General features: G+C 44.8%; 1 protein-coding gene across 6 annotated transcripts in view; it reads left to right on the forward strand.

Moving 5' to 3' along the window:
* The window catches only part of ndrg4 (NDRG family member 4), a 195,182-nt gene that overhangs the window by 77,972 nt on the left and 97,582 nt on the right, over positions 1-19,628 (forward strand). For 5 of the 6 annotated variants that reach the window (XM_068049715.1, XM_068049714.1, XM_068049713.1 and 2 more), the window contains exon 4: positions 18,907-19,012. In XM_068049715.1, coding sequence (XP_067905816.1) covers positions 18,907-19,012 — 106 coding nt within the window. Of the gene's footprint in view, positions 1-9,577; positions 9,702-18,906; positions 19,013-19,628 lie in introns of those variants that run through there. The other variant, XM_068049716.1, reaches the window with a different exon arrangement.

The raw sequence follows: 19,628 nt of genomic DNA on the forward strand, positions 1-19,628 counted from the left end.
AAATGAATCACTTCACATTTCTCTGCATTGAACTTCATCTGCCACCTGTCTGCCCAGTCCACCAACTTGTCTATGTCCTTTTGGAGTTCCACACTATCCTCCTCACAGTTCACAATGCTTCCAAGTTTCATATCATCTGCTAACTTTGAAATTGTGCCCTGTACACCAAGGTCTAGGTCATTAGTGTGCATCAGAAAAAGCAAAGGTCCCAGCACTGACCCCTGGGGAACTCCACTACAAACCTTCCTCCAGCCCGATAAACATCCATTAGCCACTACACTTTGTTTCCTGTCACTCAGCCAATTTTGTATCCATGTTGTTACCGTCCCTTTTATTCCATGAGCTCTTGGCTTGCTCACAGGTCTGTTATGTGGCACTGTATCAAATGCCTTTTGAATGTCCATGTACACCACATCAACAGCATTGCTCTCATCAACCCTCTCTGTTACCTCCTCAAAAAACTCCAACAAGTTAGTTAAACATGTTTTTCCTTTAAAAAATCCATGCTAGCTTTCCTTAATTAACCCACATTTGTCCATGTGACTATTAATTTTGTCCTGAATTATTTTTTCTAGAAGTTTCCCCATCACCGAAGTTAAACTGACTGGCCTGTAGTTGCTGGGCTCATCTTTACACCTTTTTTTGAATAAGGGTGTAACATTTGCAATTCTCTAGTCCTCTGGCACCACCCCTGAGTCTAAGGAGGACTGAAAAATTTTGGCCAGTGCTTCTGCGATTACCACCTTTGTGGTGTCTGAATTTCCTCCTCTTTCACCATTGCCTGAGTTTCATTTTCTTCCTTGGTAAAGACAGATGCAAAGTATTCATTTATTACCTCATCTATGCCCTCTGCCTCCATGTGTAAATCCCCTTTATAGTCCCTAATCATCCCTACTCCTCCTTTTACCACCCTTTTACTATTTATATGTCTATAGAAAACTTTGGGATTCCCTTTAATGCTAGCTGCCAGTCTCTTTACATGCTCTCTCTTTGTTTCTCTTACTTGCTTTTTCACTTCCCCTCTGGACCTTCTAGATTCAGCCTGGTTCTCAATAGTATTTTTTTACCTGGCATCTATCATAAGCACACTTTTTCTTCTTTATCTCTTTTGTCATCCAAAGAGCTCTGCATTTGTTTGCCCTACCTTTCCCCCTTCGAGGGAATGTACCTTGACTGTGCCCGAATTCTCTTCTTTGAAGGTAGCCCATTGTTCAGCTATTGGTTGTCCTGCCAACTTTTGACTCCAATTTATTTATCCCAGCTCCATTCTCACCCCATTGAAGTTGGCTTTCCCCCAATAATTATTCTTACTCTGGATTGTTCTTTGTCCTTTTCCATAGTCAGCTTAAACTTTATGATACAATGCTCACTGTCCCCTAAATGCTGTCCTGCTGATACCTGATCCACTTGGCCCACCTCACTCCCAAGAACCAGGTCGAGCAGTGCCTTCTTTCTCATTGGACTAGCAACATACTATTGTAGAAAATTTTCCTGAACACACTCAAGGAACTCTTGCCCCTCACTGCCCTTTACACTACTATTATCCCAGTCTATGTTTGGATAATTTAAGTCCCAGTCTTCATTACTCCCTGCTGAGGCCAATTATAGTGCCAGCTCAATTACAATTAGCTCACTCAGCAGAGGCTAGAAATTGAAGCTGGGATTTTTCTGATCTTTTGTACTGGCTCCTACGCTTTAGCTTTGGCTTATCGTTAAGCAAGTTCCATATGACAGAAGCCCATAGCTGAAGATCCTTCAACACACAACTTGGAACTGTTACTTACAACACCAGAGTGTCATGCTCACATGAGCAGGCGTGAATCTCACAATGTAATGAGTGCGCTGAGCGGAGATGTTATCTGACTTATTTTCTGCTCGCTTAAAGGAGCAGGACACGGTTACTATTTTTGTTTGTTCCCTTAAAAGAGGAATGCATCAGATCCTTAACCAAACGGAGGTTCCTTTAAAAATTATTATTGAGAAACTAAAGTGCAGGACACAGGAACGTAGGAATTGTTAGACGAAGAAATGCCATTGTCTGTCTAGTTCATCATCTACCATCCTGGTATTCGCATGATACAACTATAATGGAGTTTTTGAGTAACCATAGCAATCTATCTTTATCAATTAGTCTGCAACAGACCCAGAGGTGATACGAGGAAAACCCCAGAGGTGGAGAGCTTTGGGAACCACAGGTTCAAAGTCACCTTTTTTGTCCCAATAATGCTACTCTTACTGCATGTCTTCTCTCAAATTACCCATATACTGTATCCCAAGATGTATCACGGGATTGAAGAGTGTAGAGTCCTCAAATTCTGGCGTGGACGCTGCTGGTCTTTCACTGTAAATTTGCTGGAAAAACAGCATCAGTTACTCAGTCAGTCAGGACACCATTTTCCTGAGGGGTTCTGTCAGTTCTCCCGCTGAAATTATTGGAGAACCCTTGTGGGATTTCAGGGCTTCGGAGACGAGAGGCGATACATTGGGAGCAGTGAAATAAAAACAAGAAATGCTGGAACCACTCAGCAGGTCTGGCAGCATCTGTGGAAAGAGAAGCAGAGTTAACATTTCGGGTCAGTGACCCTTCTTCGTAACTCGGGTCACTGACCCGAAACGTTAACTCTGCTTCTCTTTCCACAGATGCTGCCAGACCTGCTGAGTGGTTCCAGCATTTCTTGTTTTTATTTCAGATTTCCAGCATCTGCAGTATTTTGCTTTTATTATATTGGGAGCAGATTTGGTTTTACAACGTCAAGATTCTAGGAGAGAATGAAGCTGAAAGTCTATGGATTTGACATCCCAGTGTAAATACAAGGATATTGCCTCCAACTACTGGAGTGTGTGGGATCAGGGGGCAAGGTCACTTTGATATGATACCAATCATGGGTGCTTAAGATGTGCCATGAGTCAGCAGAAGTTGGGAATCTGCATGGAGGGTACCCCTACTATGGGCGGTGGGGGTCATAGAACCTCTCTCCTGAGAGGTGCTGTGAGAATCCACATTAGCCCCCTTTGTGAAAGGATTGAAAATTCACTGACATTTTTTAAACCTTTCAGCATCCAGACCACAACACAGCCTAGAATCTCAGTTGGGCCCCTTTTCTACTGACTAGCAAGCTACTATGCCTGACTTCACAGGGTGTACCAGCTCATTCATGACTATTGATCCTGCTGTTCCAGTGATGTATGGTTAAGTCTCTTTGGATGCAATGTTGTGGAGCAGGCATCATACAAGCATGATCTGGGTGGAGCTTTTTTGCAGGATGCCTCCATTTCTTTTCAGTCATCTTAAGTATCCAGGCATCTGCTGATTTGAGTTATCTACAGTGTATTCATTGTTGATCATGAGCTTTGTGCCTACAACCTGCCACTGTTTGTGGCTCTCTTGAGAACTTAGGCTCTTAGCAGGCTTTTCTTTGTGAATCAAATAATGCTGACACCATGAATGGCCACAAATAAAGGCCCATGGTTCATGAAGGAAAAAGATTGTGTGCAGAAGCCTATAGGACACATGGGTATCGTCAGTGCTACCCTGGATCTTGGTGGAATCCTGCCATCGGAAAAACTGCAATGCTTTTTCATTCTGCTGGTTGTCCTTGGGGTAACTGATGAACTTGTTTCACTGGCAAACAACCATAACCTGCTTGCTACGTCAGTGAGCAGTTGAAGCAAACCGTAGCAATTCCTGCTCAGAAAAATTGGTATAAAGGTTTTATGCACAGCAGGTAGTTGATGGATTAGAGCAACCAAGACACTGAGCTGTTTCCAAGGCCATATGTGGGGGTCAATGTGAAAAGCAATCTGCAGTGAACATCTTTTGTGTCAGTTCCCATTCCTAAACCACAACCTGTCCTACCCTTTGCTCCAGTAGTTCCTCCTCTTCAAAATTTGCCTACAATTTGTACCATCTCTAAGCCAATTAGATGGGAAGATCTGCCCAGTACGATACTGCAGTCATTTTCCCGATCCTATCAGGGGGCATTTTTCAAAGAGCTCCCCTGCTGTCCGTCGAGCAGTACAAACACTGGAATCCTTGCTTACAGACCATATGCCTGCTTAGTGATTGGTCTGGCCACCTGCAGTCCTCTGTGAATCTATGGTTTGCTGGAATACAGCAATGTGGAGGAGTTGTTAACATCTATGGTTCCAGTGTGTACCTAAGCTTCTAACCTTCCATCCCCTTAAATAGGTTTGGGCATGAACTCCTGAGAGACTTGGTTTAATGTGCATGGTTTTCACTCTTCTGTCACATATCTCTTGCATGCTAATGGAATTGGAGCCCTTCCTGTCAATTTAGGGCAATGGCTTGCTTAGGCGCTCAAATTATATCTGGAGTGCATTTTTATACCTTAATTTTGGAAGAAAGTCATCCACCACTCCAAGAGCTATTGCTGAAATGATTATAGGGGCAGGGTTTTCCCACGGGCTTCGGGACCCTGACACTGGGACGAAATGGGAGTCCTGAGCCCGCACTTGCTGGCAGTGTGACCGGCTCAGCTATTTCTCTGAGGCGGCCTCCTAATTGGTCACCTCCGGGCTCACTGTCCAATTAAGGACGGTTGGGTGGGATGTAGATGCTGCCGGCCCAATCAAGGGCCAGCAGCTCTAGAGCCTCGGCAGCCCCACCATGAGAGATGTATACTGCTGAGGCAGCTCGGAGATTGGGAGGTCGAAGATGTAAGGTTAAAGTTGAAATCCTGAGGGGCCAAGTAGGCAGGCCCCTCCAGATGGCTCATCGGGGCCTTGGGGGCAGCTTTCCCTGCTCTTGGACCCCTTTTTGAGCCATGGATCTTGCAACTCCGATGGCCTTTCCTAGGCTGCTGCAGGGAGGCCGCCTCCGTTAAGCTGGCGGCCTCCCCACGCAATGTGCGGGCCGGGGAGGGTGTACCACCGTCAGCAAAATGCTGGAAGCCCAGAAAAATCGATCCTAAGTGGGTCGCTAATTATTTACATTGGCTGCCTGCTTCCGTTCGGCAGATTGCCACTCTGCATCGGGTCCCACCACTCAGAAACTTCCTCAGTGGCGGGGCTGCGTCACAGAGCCGTCTCGACCCGCTCTTCGCTAGTTTCCCAGCCCCCCGCCGCCTCCCAGCCCAGGGCCAGGAAAACCAAGCCTGCCCACTGTCTCTGCCAAGAACACAAGGAACAGGAGCAGGAGTAGACTATGTGCCCATCGAGTCTGCTCTGCCATTCAAAACAATCATGACTGATCTTAGGCTTCAATTCTACTTTCCCACCCACTCACCATATTGCTTGATTTCCTGAGAGACCAAAAATTTGCCTGTCCCAGCCTTAAATGTATTCAATGATGGAGCATCTACAACCCTCTGGGGTAGAGAATTCCAACGACTTACAACCCTTTGAGTGAAGTAACTTCTCCTTATCTCTGTCCTAAATGATTAGCCCCTTACCCTGAGACTGCCCCCGTGTTTTAGATTCCTCGACCAGCGGAAACAATCTCTCAGTTTCTACCCTATCCAGCCCCTTCAGAATCTTATATATTTCAATGAGATCGCCGCTCCTTCTTCTAAACTCCAGAGAATATAGGTCCAATTTACTCAGCCTCTCATCATAGGACAATCTTCTCATCCCAGGGACCAATTTAGTGAACTTTTGCTGTACAGCCTCCAATGCAAGTATATCCTTTCTTAAATGTGGAGACCAAAACTGCACACAGTACTCCAGATGTGGCCTCACCAAAACAATTGTAGCAAGACTTCTTTATTCCTGTGCTCCAATCCCCTTGCAATAAAGGCCAACATGTCATTTGCCTTCCTAATTGCTTGCTGTACCTGCATGCTATCTTTCTGTGTTCCTTGTTCAAGCACTCCCAAGTCTCTGACCAGCAACACTTACAAGTTTCACACCTTTTAAAAAATATTCTGCTTTTCTATTCTTACGACCAAAGTGAATAACTTCACACTTCCCTACTTTATACTGCATCTGCCATCTTGTTGCCCACTCACTTAACCTGTCTGTATTTCTTTGCAGCCCCTCTGTGTCCTTCCCACAGCTCACCTTTCCACCTACCTTTGTAGCATCAGCAAACTTAGATGCATTACTCTCTAGCTCTTCATCTAAGTCATTAATATAGCTTGTAAACAGCTGAGGCCCCAGCACTGATCTTTGCTGCACTCCACTATTTACTGCATGCCAACTTAAAAATGCCCCATTTATGCCCACTCTTTGCTTCCTGTCCATTAACCAATTCTCTATCCAGGCGAATATATTACCCCCAACTCCATGAACCCTTATCTTGCCTATTAATCCTTTGTGTGACAACTTATTGAATGCCTTTTGGAAATGCAGGTACACTACATCTACTGGTTCTCCTTTATCTACCCTACTAGTTACATCCTCAAAAACCTCTAATAAATTTGTCAAACAGGATTTCCCTATAGTAAAACCATGTTGACTTTTTCTAATCGTACTGTGCATTTCTAAGTGCATTGTTAAGACTACCTTAATAATAGATGGCCCACTGAAGCTAGGCATCCGTTACCCATTTGATAAAGCTGGCTACTCCTGGATGGCTCTCCTTCAGTTGCCTCTGGAATGACCCCTTGGTGAAAACATTCAGGGGCCATTGTGACTTCCTTTGGCAGTGATGCTATAGTGCAGAGGGACAGCTGACCTTCAAGATTGGTTGAATGAGGCCACATGCCTCTGTGATGGCCTTTGTACTGAGACAAGCCTCCTCAAACAAAATTCCTCTGTAAAATTCAAGTATCTGTCCTAAACAGTACAGCCAGGTATGGGATATGGATTTGATCAATAGATTTTTGGATATTGAGGGAATCAAAGGATATGGGGATAGTGCAGGAAGGGGAAGTTGTGATAGAAAATCAGCTATGACCTTATTGAATAGTGGAGAAGGCTTGAAGATCCTTCTTCTAATTCTTATATTGTTATGTAGAGGCGAATTTATCAGGGGTAGGTGGAAATGTGGAGTAATCAGTTCAGCCATGAACTTGTTGAATGGCGGAGCAGGCTCGAGTGGCCTACTCCTGTTCCTATTTCGTATGTTTGTATGTTTGTTCTTGTCTCAGCCCTCCTCTCAGTTTTCTGTTGGATGCGCTACCCATGCTGTTGAATGGGAAGAACCCTTGTGGAGCATCCTTCCTCCTCAGGTAGTTTTCTGCATGATGCAGACTCGCTTTGCGGCTCCATGACCATATTTTATCAGATTTAAAAATCCAAGATCATGGTTGTATAATACCTGTTGCACAAAATCTAAAGAGGCTTAATCATAGAACAGTGGAGGAGCAGGTTCAACAGTGGTGGCCCTTCTGGTTCATGAAGAAGCTGCTCGTGAAGGCAGGGTTGGTCTGGGAATTGACGTCACGGAGTTGTGGCATCATAAATCTTAATCCCACCAAAACCTGTGAATGGGTGCACAGGTTCATGGAATTAACCCCTAAGTGTGCAGAATTATATGAGGAAACCTTAATTGGTTTTTAACAAGGATTTCAGATAAGCCTGCCTCAAGTATGGAACTTGCTGTAGCTCAGTGGTAGCACTTTTGCCTGAATCAGAAGGGTGTGAGTTCAAGTCCCATTTGAGTAATTTGAGCACAAAATCTAGGCTGACACTTCAGTTCCAGCACTGAGGAAGTTCTGCACTGTCAGAGGTGCCATCTTTGAGACAAGACACAAAACTGAGGCTTCATCTTCCCTCTTTGGTTACATAAAAGATCCCATAGCACAATTTTGAAGATGAACAGCAGAATTTTCCCCAGTGCACTGGCCAATATTTATCCTTTAACTTTCTTTCTTTTTCTTTTGGGCCTCCTTATCTCGAGAGACAATGGATATGCGCCTGGAGGTGGTCAGTGGTTTGTGGAGCAGCGCCTGGAGTGGCTATAAAGGCTAATTCTGGAGTGACAGGCTCTTCCACAGGTGCTGCAGAGAAATTTGTTTGTCGGGGCTGTTGCACAGTTGGCTCTCCCCTTGCGCCTCTGTCTTTTTTCCTGCCAACTACTAAGTCTCTTCGACTCGCCACCTTTAACTAACATCACTAAAACAGATTATCTGGTCATAATTAGGTTATTGTTTGTGGGATCTTGCTGTGCACAAATTGGCTGCCATGTTTCCTACATTACAACTGTGACTGCACTTGAGGAAAACTTCATTGGCTGTAAAGTGTTTTGGGAGATCCTGAGGTTGCGAAAGACGCAATATAAATGCAAGTCTTTCTTTCTCTTTATAAGCCTCTGATAGCTCATATGCAATCAGTGCACAGGGATAGTGGCAGAGTTCGGAAGAAAGTTGGGCAGTGAAGCTTAGTGGCTGCTCACTACCGTGATTCAATTTCCCCTCCCCTGCCACTGCTGGGACTACCATTGCTGGCTGCTCCTTCCTGCTCACTACATGACAATGCGTGTGGAAGGGGGCAGGGGAACTCGGCTTCCTAGCACACTTCCTTCCTGTTCGCCCCTGTTTGCAGCTCACACAGGAGTCAGTAGTTGAAGCCAGCATAGGCAAATCAGGCCAACTGGCCTCCTTTTGTTTCTATGATTTCCCTCAGGGCTACTGGCAAGGTTTCATTTTCTGGTTGGAATCCTGCCAGTAGCCCGCAATGAATGCTTCATATGACCCCTCACCCAGATATCTGGGTGTAAGGGGAAATCCAGCCCTAGAAGATATTTCAACCCATCAGTGTTGCATTTATTGTATTTAAACCATTTTTTACTGTATTAAAATCTTACATAGTGATCAGGATATTCTTCTCATCACTTGCTATTGCAAATTGTTGGTGCCTGTTAATAAATGAATTTAGTTCTCTCTCTTCCTGGTCCCCCTCACCTTCTGTTTATCCTTCTATCTGTTAGCACTTATTGCTCTTTCCCTTCCCCTTCTCTCTTCCTCCACCTTTCTCTCTCCCTTGCTCACTTCTCTCCTTTTCTCTTTCCTTTTCTCTCCCTACCTCTCGTTTCCTCTCGTCTCATTTTCACTCTGTCATTTGGTCTCATTTTCTCTCTACCACCCTCTCCCTATCTCTCTCTCTCTCTCTAATCTGGCACTGATGCTGATGCAGTGCCGTCTTTCTCCAGAAAATCACAGCTCATGCATAATTATTAGGATTGTTGCAGTAGAAGATGGTAAATTGTATGTTGGGGGATGGGAGAATCACATTACTGGCTAGTTGTGACTTGTATTTTCTGTGCTGGGCAGTGTGAAGCAAACATTCGAGCAGTGCAGAGTCCAGAGAACTGCGGCACTGAGACACCACGAGCAATGCAGGGAAGATATTGCAGCAACGTTGTGTATCTCAGTACAAAGAAATTCACATCAGCTCCAGAAGCTGTAAAAATGCAAATCACTTGGATCGCAAGGCAGCAACATCCCTGAGCAGACGTGACAGAGGCTGCGCACACACACACACACACTCAGACTCACATACATACACACACACACCCACACACACACACACACAGACACACCAAGGTGATGAGCAGCTTTGGAGCCAATCAGAGCACAAATCATTTCTGTAGCAGCCAATGGATGAGCTTTGCACACTGCCCATTGACTGCAGAATGCTGGGCTCCTATAAAAGGCACAGCTTCTGAGTGACAGGCTGCAGAGCTGGGATAGAGACTGATGTGCCAAGCCTTTCACTCAATGAATGCAGGAATTTCTGTGTCTGCTGAGCTGGAACTGTGCCCTTAATTTGATCTCAAGATGCCTGAGTGCTGGGATGGGGTAAGTGGAGGTTCATAGGCAGTGGGGCTCTGTGTGTGTGTCTGTTTGTCTATCCCCCTCTCCCACCCCAATTTTCTCCTAGCCCCCACCCCCCACCACCACCTCCATTGTCCCTGCTAGCAATTTCTTTCAGTGTTAAGAGTCCTGTCAGCTGGCATTCATAGCTGGTCAGGCTGTGTAGGCGCACAGTCTTTGTTACTGGCATCAGCTGCGGGTCTTGTGTGCTCTGGTACAAGTGGACGGTGGTCCTGGGGGAGGGGGTGAAATGGGCTTTAGCAGTGCATTGAAAGGATGTAGTTGCTGCCTTGTCGCCTTATATGAAATTTGGAGGAGACTGAAGTCTGCAAATATAACAGATGGCACTGTATGGCGTGTGTTGTTCGATCCCATTTTTTTTGTGGGGGGGTAAAGCTGAACTAATTTAATTGGCGGTGATGGTGGCTCACTGGGGTAGGTGAGGGGTGTGGCATCTCAATCACTAAGTGAAAGCCAAGAGCCAGCTTTCTGCGGGGTTTGTACAACGTGACAGAGCAGCAGCCACTATGCCATCTGAACAAAGGACGTTCCACAAATGACTTTGCCATTTGTCCGATGAGGCAATGAACGTGTGAGTGAGTGTGTTGCGGAGAATGCGTGCTCCTATGGGAGTGAGTGCTTTGTCATATGAAGGTCAATGTTTCGGAATGTGTGCACTTTAAATGCAGGTTCAGGTATATGTGTGTGTGTTTGTGTATGTGTCTGTTAGCACGTGAATGTACATAGATGTATGGGGTTGGTCCGACTGCATATGGCTGGGTGCATTATGCATACTAATGGATATGTGCGTGCACACATGTATGACTGCATGAGTATGCAAGTATGTTAGGCATGTACGTAAGTGTATGTATGACCGTAGACACCTGTGTCTGTGGTCATAAATGTAAGTATATGTGTAAGTGTGAATATACAGACAGGTGTGGCTATGTTCATGTATATGGCTGTATTAGTGCATGTATATTATTATGGGAGTATGTATGTAGCCATGAGTCTGCATATAGTTGTAAACATGTGCATATACATATGGACATTTATATAAATCCACAGGGTGGGTGCATGATTGTACATCTATTCGTAGACATGCATGTATGTATGTGCGTGTATATCTTTGTGTGGGTGTATGCATGAGTTTATGTGTTTATGGGAGTTTCTTGTGGTTGTGAGTACATGTGTACATGGGTTTGCATATATGTGTGTGTGAAGGTATGTGTTGGTGTATGGATATATGTCTGGCAAGTACAATTTTGTCAGTGTGTGTTTTTGTGAGTATGTGCATAGTTTGTGTTTTGTGTGTCTGCGTGTGAGCGTGCATATGTGAGTGTGTGCATAAAGGAGTAGGTGTGTGTGTATATGTGTCACTGTATATAAGCACATATAATGGTCCTGAAATCCCTTAGGTCTCTTGCTATAGGTTCGGCAAGAGACCACCAGAGCCTCTCAGAAATGGCCAAAACCTGGTTACACTGAGTCTTTGCTGTTTCTGGGAGTTTCCCAGTTGCCTTCTAACAGGAGGCCCTGGGACATAGGAAGGAGCACAGACCGCTCAGCCCCTCGAGCCTATTCCACCATTTAATTAGATCATGGCTGATTTATATCTCGACTCTATTTATTCACCTTCATTCCATATCCCTTAATACTCTTACCTAACAAAAATTGATCAATCTCAGTTTTGAAACTTACAGTTGGCCCCAGCCTCAACAGCTTTTTTGGGGGAGAGAATTCCAGATTTCCACTACCCTTTGTGCGAAGAAGTGCTTCCTGACATCACCCCTGAAAAGCCTAAGCTCTAATTTTGACCTTATTGCCTGAACTCTTCCACCAGAGGAAATAGTTCTTCTTGTCTACCCAATCAAATCCTTTATTCATCTTAAACACCTCAATTAAATCATCCCTTAATCTTCTATACTTCAGAAAATGCACTGCCCTCTGCCCCTAATAAGGCATATGACAGGCCAGGGACACAGCCAGATGTGGGTACTCCTTAAACTGCTATTCCTGCTTCTGAATCTCAGTTGGGACATGGTGTCAACTTGGAAGGAAGGGAGAATTGAGAACTGGGAAATGTCGACTTACCCAGTCTGAAGGGTGAGCCAGGAACAGTGCATGCTGAACCTGGAGGCGATGTGTGGTTGACAGAGGGTCTCGGTGTGAAATGGAGACCGTCCTCCAAAGCTGACCTCAAAACGATTAGTGGGTAATGACCCCACCCTCACTGGCTCAAACACTATCTTTGGATGTGTACAATTGTGTGTATATGTATAGGTATATATATGAATGTGGCCATGTGTGAGTGTGTATACATGTAAATTTGTAGGTATGTGAGTGTGTGCATAGATATATGGTGTGCAAGTATGGACATGATTATGCATACACAGGTATATACATTCGAGCGTGGATATGTTTGGATGTGTGCATTTGTATATGTGTTTGTGTTTATATGTGTGAGTGTATGTTATGTTTATTTGTGTGAGTATGTATGTATTTGCATGTATATGTGTGTGTGTATGTCATCCATGGCTCAGTGGGTAGCACTCTCACCTCTGCGACAGAAGGTCATGGGTTCAAGCTCGACTCCAGAGATTTGAACATAAAATTCAGCTGACTCTCCAGTGCAGTACTGCGGGAGCACTGCACTGTTGGAAGTACTGTCTTTCAGAACAGATGTTAAACTGAAGCTTTGTCGGGCCTCTCAGGTGGATGTAAAAGATCTCTTCACCTGATTTCGAAGAAGGACAGTAAATTCTCCCCGGTGTCTTGGACAATATTTATCCCTCAACCAATACCACTGAAACAGATTATCTGGACGTTTTATTTTATTGCTGTTTGTGGGATCATGCTCTGTGCAAATTGCATGCTGCAATTGTAGGTGACTACCCATCAAAAGTTCTTAATTGGCTGTAAAGTGCTTTGGGATGTCCTGAGGTCATGAAAGAGGCTGTATAACTGCTGTGCATGTGTACGCATATAGCCGTTTGTTTGGGTTATTTGAGAATGCAGTTGTGTCCCCCAGTGGGACTGAATAGTGACCTCAGTCAGACAGCCACTCAAGAAACCCCTTCATCAGTCTCAACACTGGCTTTCCTGGCCAATTGCAGCCTGCCCCTCTTTCTGACTGTGACCTTTCGCATCCCTTCATCTGGTCGCAGCATGCTCACTCTTCAGCGGTGGCCTACGTGTCCCAGTAACTGAAGAACTGCGAGTCATGGGTGGCTCATCTAGTCTATATTCAACTATTTGAAGACTGTGGACAGACCATCTGAATAAAAGATACTCAGAATGCCTTATCACAATCCCAGAGATAAATTATTACAAACTGCACATACAGTGAATGCCATAAAACAGAAGGAAATAGAAATTGGAAAGGGGCAGGAGTCCTAGTTCCAGTCCGTAGACTTGGAGCAGAGAGCCTGGTGATGAGGGGAGGGTTATAACAGATCTTTGTAATCAGATGACAACATATAACGGGAAGTGCTGTAATTCCCAGATAGCTTCATGAGTTTATCTTGGGGAAGGATAGATATAAGGAATGATGGAAAGAAGGAAGAAAGGGTGGATATAAAATATAAACTGAGTAGAAAAAGTGTTCCCAGCATTCCATGAATGAACTACTTTTGAAGTGCAGCCACTGTTGTAATATAGGAAAGGCCCCCCATGTCTGCTCCGGCATGGACTAGTTGGGCCAAATGGCCTATTTCTGTGCTGTATATCCTATGTAATCAATCCTTTGAGTTCAGCCAGCAATACAGCTTGATAATTCCTGCCGGACGTGAGTTTGCGTGGTTGTGGACAGGTCAGGTTGCAAAGCCACTGTTGAACAAAACTCACTATCTGGCCTCACAAATGAGGACCTGGGACACCCACCCCTGAGAAACTGCTGCTGCCACCAACCCTCCCCCCCGCCCCCACTGCACCCAACCTTACCCCAGGCAGTACCACTCCAAGGAAAGGAGAGGGGAATGAAACACCAATTGGAAATAAAATATAGAGAGTGGGGATGTACCAGAGATAGTGTTTTAAAAAACATTGAGGTTTCACACCATTGGACTGATAGGCTTTCCATTCCTATTCACATGTCAAATGTATGAGTCCTTGCCTGCTCCCAACTGCCCTCAAAATAATGGGAAAGAGTTTGTCTGTCTATAAAGAGGTAACATGATGTGCTGGCGTAATGTGACATCTACGCAGAGCAGAGAGTGAAATAAATGGGGCAAAAGAGTAGCAGGAGGAGGAAAACAAACACTTTTTGAGAATTTGGCTGATTCACCTGCTTTTTTTTGTACAAGGCTCCACCTCCTGCTGGGGAACGAGGTGAGGAAGAGGTCAGAGGACCATATAGCTGCTTGTTTAAGATTAACTTGCATTTCTACAACCCCTTTTAATGTAGTAAAATGTCCCAAGGTGCTTTGCAAAGCATTACCAGAATTAATTTGACACAGAGACATATAAAGAGGACAGGTGACCAAATGCTTGGTCAATAGGTAGATTTAAAGGAGCAACTTAAAGAAGGAGAGAGAGATAGAGAGGTGAATAGGTTTAAGGAGGGAATTCCAAAACTTAGGACCTAGGCAGTTGAAAGCTCGGCTGTCAGTGGTGGAGTGATGGAATTTGGGGATGCTCAAGAGGCCAGAATTGGAGGAGTGCAAAGATCTCAGAGGGCTGGGGCAGGTTACAGAGATAGGGAGGAGCGAGGTTGTGGAGGAATTTGAGCATAAGGATGTGAATCTTAAAATCTAGCCATTGCCGGACCAGGAACCAATGTAGGTCAGCGAGCACAGGGGTGAATGGGTGAATGGGACTTGATGTGAATGCAGGCAGCAGAGTTTTGGATGAGCTCAAGTTTATGTAGGGTGGAAAATGGGAAGCCAACCAGGTGAGCATTAGAATAGTCGATAGTGGAGATAACAAAGGCATGAATGAGCTTATCAGCAGCAGTTGGGTGATGGCTGGGGTGGAGATGGTTAGTATTACAGAATTGGAAGTAGGCACCTTGGTGGGTCATTATATTTGCTTAACGGATTCACAAACAAAACAGATCTTCTTTAAAATATACCTGTGATGTGGTTGAGGGACATCAGGACAGGAGTAGTTACCTCCCTCTAACAGTGTTATGTGATCATTTAGCCATGTACACTTTCCCTTTAAATGAGCTCCATTACAAAGGTTTGCAGAATCTACCAGCACTGCAATTCCGGAGGATTTTGCCCGATCTCCCAATGGAACTTCAGTGAGAGAACGGGAGAATCCTGCAGAGTGTTGGAACCACTGTTTTCAGCTGCAGTTTATGGAATCCCTAGTTTCAGTTGGGCTCTCTTTTTTAATTTAAAAATGTTATGTGTTTCAGTGTGAGTCTGTTTATCACACTGGCCAGGATTTTGCAGTAGAAGTAACATTGACTGCTCACCATTGTTCAGGATTAAATTGGACAACAACATCTGGATTCCGCACATGTACCGTTAAACACGGAAATCAGCAAGCTTCTGTCTGAGTTGTCCTCCTCCAGAACTTCTGCTCTAATAGCATGTCACTGAGACACTCTGTATTGTAATGCATTGAACAGCATGAAGTTGCAGTATTTACCTGCTAAACACGTCAGAAAAAGTTAGGGCTTGTCCATTCAAGTGTAAGTAGAAACATAGAACCTTTATAGCACAGAAGGATGCCATTTGTCCCACTGTGTCTATGCCAGGCAAAAAGAGCTAATTAGCCTCATCCCACTTTCCAACTCTTGGTCCGTAAACCTGTAGTTAATGGCACTTCAAGTGCATATCCAAGTATTTTTTAAGTGCAATGAGTGTTTCTGTTTCTCCACCCTTTTGGGCAGTGAATTCCAGACCCTCCACCATCTTTGACTAATAAAGTATCCCGTATGCCTTTTTAATCACCTTGTCTACCTGTCCTGCTACCCACAGGGATCTGTGGCAAAGGAGTAGGACTTGCTAAATTGCTCTTGAAAAGAGCCGCACTAGCTGGATGGTCTGAATAGCCTGTTTCTGTGCTGTAACCATTCTATGATTTGATACTTCAACTATCCTTTAATCCTTCTGCCGATTACTTTAAATCTCTGCCTCTCGTTATTGATCTCTCTGCTAAGGGAAAGGGGACCTTACTATCCACTCTATCTGGGCCCCTTATGATTTTATACACTCAAGTAAATCTCCTCCCAACCTCCTCTGTTCTAAAGAAAACAACCCCAGCCTATCTAATCTTTCCTCATAGCTAAAATTCTCCATTCCAGGCAACATCCTTGTAAATCTCCTTTGTACCCTCTCTAGTGTGATCATATCCTCTGGCAATGCGGTGACCAGAACTGCACATAGTACTCTAGCTGTGGCCTAACTAGTGTTTTGTACAGTTTTAGCATAACCTCTCTGCTCTTATATTCTATGGCTCAGCTAATAAAGGAAAGTATCCTGTATGTCTTCCTAAGCACCTTATCTACCTTCAGAAATCTGTGGGCATACACTCCAAGGTCCCTCTGTTCCTCTATACTTCTCAGTATTCTACCATTTATTGTGTATTCCCTTGCCTTGTTTGCATTACCTCATACTTCTCCGGATTAAATTCAATTTGCATTTCTCTGCTCACCGGAACAGTCCACTGTTATCTTCCAGCAGTCTACAGCTTTCTTCCTCAATATCAACTACGTGACCGATTTTTGTATCATCTGCAAACTTCTTAATCATGCCCCTTACATTCAGTCTAAATCATTGATATAGACCATGCAGTTTAATTTCTGCTGAACCTCACTGGAAACAGCTTTCTAGTCAGAAAAAAACATTGATCATTGCACTTTGCTACTGAAATAATTTTGGATCCAACTTGCACTTGCCCTTGAATCCCATGGGCTCTTAATTTTCTGACCAGTCAGTGACCTACCCAGTGTTCTGCCGGTCGTGGTGGCCTCTGCTCTCAGCCACTTCTACTTGGTGCTCCCCCCTTGTGGTCTCGGAAATCCACGCAGACGCAGGGAGAACTTGCAAACTCCGCACAGGCAGTACCCAGAACTGAACCCGGGTCGCTGGAGCTGTGAGGCTGTGGTGCTAACCACTGTGCCACTGTGCCATGAGACACAGCTCATGGTCAGCAACCCTGGCAATCTCCAGTGCTCCCTCTAAACAGTGCAAGCAATGCTTCGTCTCCTTATCTAGATTTAAAAATCCTTACTGAGACATGCAGGGCTTCATTTTCCTTCCAATGACAATGTGAAGGATGGGGATCCCTCCTCCTGTCTGGGCCATTTCGCAGGTATTATGAACCAATTTCTCCTACAAGGACTGAAGAGAGAGCGATAAGGTACTGCTGGCCTCTATGGCCAATGTCAGCAGCTCCTTGACATAAGAAGCTGTATGTATTAGTGCTGGCAAGTCCTCAACAACACTAGAGCTCTAAGCCATGCTGAGGGGTCAGAAAGTGCCCTGGGTGCACACCCCTCTCATATTCAGGAGCAGCATGTGCCCTCAGGCTCCTCAGCTCGAGTGTCTGCTGGAGGTTGAAAAGCCTGTCCTGAGGATCTGGCATTGCTTTCACCATGCCAGAGCAAATAAGTCATTGAGCCTCTTCTTGCACTGGACCCAGTTCCTCCTGAGCACACTCCGTCTGCTCACAGTCTTTGCCACCTCAATCCAGGCCTGCTTAGTCTGGGAGGGTGACCTTCTCCTGCCACCCTCTGGAAGGGGGACCTCCTTCCTCTCCTTCACTGCCTCCAGGAGGGCCTCCAGGTCGGCATCAGCAAAGCAATGGCAGAGCTGCCCTGTGTTCCAGCCCTCTGCCTTTCCAGTTCCAACCGTAGCACAGCAATTGATTCATGAAATGGCAGCCACATTCATGGCTACCATGGTCAGTTTAAATCAGGCCAGCTCTCTTTCTGTTCTGCTTCCATTCGGCCCTGCAGCTGCTAATTGACCGCCCAACCTGCCCTCCAGCCAATTAGCAGCCTGCTGCTGTGAAAATCAGAGGCTGTGACTGCTTCCTCCCTGGGGGTGGGGGGGGGGTGCGGGGATCGGGACCCGAAAACAGTCCCGACCCCGGAAGGAAAATGAGGCCCTGCATATCTCAGTAAGGATTCTTCAATTTGGTTAAGGAGACGTACCGTTGCTTGCGCTATTTAGACATCCCAAATCCCATGTAGATGCGCTGCACTGTTTTGACTCTCTTTTTATGGACCTGTTGGGTTGAATGGCCTGTTTCTGGTCTATAAATACTAAGTGTATGAGTGTCACAGTGTGTATGTGTGTCTTTATCACATTGTGTATGAGTGTGTATCACAATATGGGTGTTTATGACAGAGTGTCTGCTTGTAATAGTATGAGCATGTTTATTTCTGTATGTGTGTCTGTGGTGTGGTAGTTTGAGTGTATATATCTCTGTTAGTTTGGTTGTTTCTAATAGTGTGAATTTTTTTGCTCACGATAATGAGTGTATTACCACAATGTGCATTTACATTTATGACAATGTGAGTGCCTTTATCACAGGATGATGGCATTTGAAATGATGGTATGCATGTGTTGATCACAATGTGAGTGTATTGATCACAATCCTTTAACACATGGTAAGTGTGTTTGTGATAGTGTGTGTGTTTCTCCTAGTGTAAATGCATTTGCTTATAATAATTTGCATGTCTTTATCACAATGTGAGTACTTTTGTTTAATAATATGAGTGCGTTTATTACAGTACAAGTGTGCATTTAAAATGAGTGCTGCTATCACAAGGTGATTTGGTATGTTTATGATGGGATGAGTGTACTTTTAGTGGGTGCATGTGTTCATAGGGAGTGGATTGTACTATTACTGAATGATTTTGCAAAGGACCCATTACAGAGGAGAGATTTTACAATCGTTGGTGCATTAGAAATTAGGGAGGGTCTCAGTCAGTGGTTATATGATGGAGCATTGCAAGAGGCTGGTCTGTGCAATCACTGATTTTATTAAGGGTATTTTAAGGAGATATAGTCACTAATGATTTAACAAGAGGTATGTGATGGGAGGTCTGTACAATCATTGAACAAGGGATACATTACAGAGAGGGATGGGTACAATTACTAAATGAGCAACACGGAGTCTGTAAACAATTGCTGATTACTTTTACCAGGGATTTGTTATAGAATGCGGGTTTGCACAGTCAAAGAGGTGTTTCCAGTCACTGATTGTTACTTTTATTGATCCTCACTAGGAGCATGACATTGAAACCCCCTATGGGATGTTGCATGTGGTGATTCGCGGTGCACCAAAAGGAAACCGCCCGGCGATCCTGACCTACCATGATGTTGGGATGAACCGTAAGTACAGCTGTTTGCACTGCTTGCCATAGAGAAACAACATGGTTCAGACTTACAGTGCAATAAAAATCTGTTTGGAACCAAGTTTTCTACATGATTTCTATACCATAAGAGTATCAGAAAATCGTTACACGGCAGAAAGAGGCCATTCAGCCCGTTGTGGCTGTGCTGGCTCTCCGAAAGAGCAGTTTATCTAGTGTCATTCCCCTGCCTTCTCCCCATAGCCCTGCATATTCTTCCTTTTCAGATAACAATCCTTCTTGAATGCCTTGATTGAACCTGCCTCCACTACAGTCACAGGTAGTGCATTCCAGATCCTAACCACTTGCAGCGTGAAAGGTTTGAAGGTGGCAGGACATATTGAGAGAGTGGTTAGTAAAGCATATAGGATCTTGAATTTATAAACAGGCATTGAGTACATAATCAGGGAAGTTATGCTGAACCTTTATAAAGCTCTGGTTAGGCCCCAACTGGTGAATTGTGTCCAGTTCTGGTCAACATACTTCAGGAAGGATGTGAGGATTCTTGAGAGAATGCACAGGAGATTCACCGGAAGATTCACCGGGAGCGGTGGCCTCTGCTGGTACTGCAGCAGCCTTGGACCCAGGCCCAGTGC

Source organism: Heterodontus francisci, chromosome 17 (assembly GCF_036365525.1).
Source record: "Heterodontus francisci isolate sHetFra1 chromosome 17, sHetFra1.hap1, whole genome shotgun sequence".
Taxonomy (NCBI): Eukaryota; Metazoa; Chordata; class Chondrichthyes; order Heterodontiformes; family Heterodontidae; genus Heterodontus; species Heterodontus francisci.